Source organism: Charadrius vociferus, unplaced genomic scaffold (genome assembly GCF_000708025.1).
Source record: "Charadrius vociferus isolate BGI_N301 unplaced genomic scaffold, ASM70802v2 scaffold2701, whole genome shotgun sequence".
Lineage (NCBI taxonomy): Eukaryota > Metazoa > Chordata > Aves > Charadriiformes > Charadriidae > Charadrius > Charadrius vociferus.
In genome coordinates this window covers 28789-30011 of record NW_009646890.1, presented here as the reverse complement: position 1 = coordinate 30011, position 1223 = coordinate 28789, and the positions used below count along the sequence as shown (strand labels likewise).

General features: G+C 53.8%; 1 protein-coding gene across 1 annotated transcript in view; it reads right to left on the bottom strand.

Annotated features, from left to right (window-relative positions):
- Positions 1-91: 91 nt before the first annotated feature.
- The window catches only part of STAG3 (stromal antigen 3), a gene marked incomplete at its 3' end in the record, with an annotated part of 14846 nt that continues 13714 nt past the window's right edge, over positions 92-1223 (bottom strand). Inside the window, exon 17 of the mRNA XM_009894446.1 lies at positions 92-216. Coding sequence (XP_009892748.1) covers positions 92-216 — 125 coding nt within the window. The remainder of the gene's footprint in view (positions 217-1223) is intronic.

The following is a 1223-nucleotide window of genomic DNA, read 5'->3' as shown; positions in this document are numbered from 1 at the left end:
GGAGGGGGGGTGGGGGGGATTTGGGGATAGGACTGGGTCCCAGGGACGGGGGGTGTGTGCAGGACGCGGTGTGTGTCCCCATCGCACTCACAAGCGCCGCAGCAGTTCGGGGGGGTACTGGTTTTGGGGGTTACGGGTGTCACCCCCCTCCCGGCCACGCTGCTCCAGCAGCAGCCGGTGCTCGATGTAGACGTCCAGCACGTCCTTGCGGGTCACCTGCAGGGTGGAGACGCAAGTTATTTAGCTTAAATTAGCTTTAATTAGGATAAATTGCTCGGGGTTACGATACGGTGTCAATACTCTGATTCTGTAACACAACCGCATTTCCTGTGGGTAAAAAGGGCACCTCTTACCCAGACAGAGAAATACCGAGCCTGGGTATTATTTAGCAGAAATTAAGCATAGTCCTAAAAATATTTCCATTAATATCGAAGCGAAAAGCGCTACAGGTTTAAGCGAACACTAAATATCTTAATCCGTACAGCTGAACGCTGGGGAAAAAACCCTCATCGCTGTATATGCTGCGACGGCTTTGAAAAACAGTTTTAGTGGGTTTTTCTCGGACCGTTAGCGCAGATGGGAAATTAAAATCATACACCAGTGGGTCTGTCGGAACCTATATGGATGGGAAAACTGCAAAACCTATAACAACAATAATAACAGCAAAAAGTCTGGGTTGAGTCATTCCCTCATAGGAAAAGGGCCCTCGTGGAACGCAACTTTGGGGCATCACGTGCGCGTTCCGGGTCCAACGGGGTTTACGGGATCAATGCTACCGAGGGGGACACGGTGATAACCGCACGGAAATGACAAATAGGATTTGCTGCCGCCTTCACGCCACAGCGGTGAGTTTTCCCCCGTGGGCAGCACGGCGCTGCGCCCCGTCTCTGAGCACCACACTAACACTGCGCGGATGGGGTTTTTTGGGAGCATTTTCCCCTCAGCCTGGGACTTTTCGGGTCCCCGCACTCTGCCGGAAGCATAAAGCGGAGGAAAGAAGGGTGAGACCCCCGCCCTTCCCCCCACTGCGGTGACAGGGAATCGGTGGGACTGGAGCAGAGGGGGGGTCTGAGATAGTGTGTGGAGACCCCCCCAGACCAGAAACTGGGCTCAAACTGGGGTGAGGGGCTGAGACAGGGTGGGATTTCTGCCTGAGGTCCCTCTGTGGGGGGACCCACCTGCAGCACCCCGCACTTAAATCACTTATTTTTATAAAATAACTC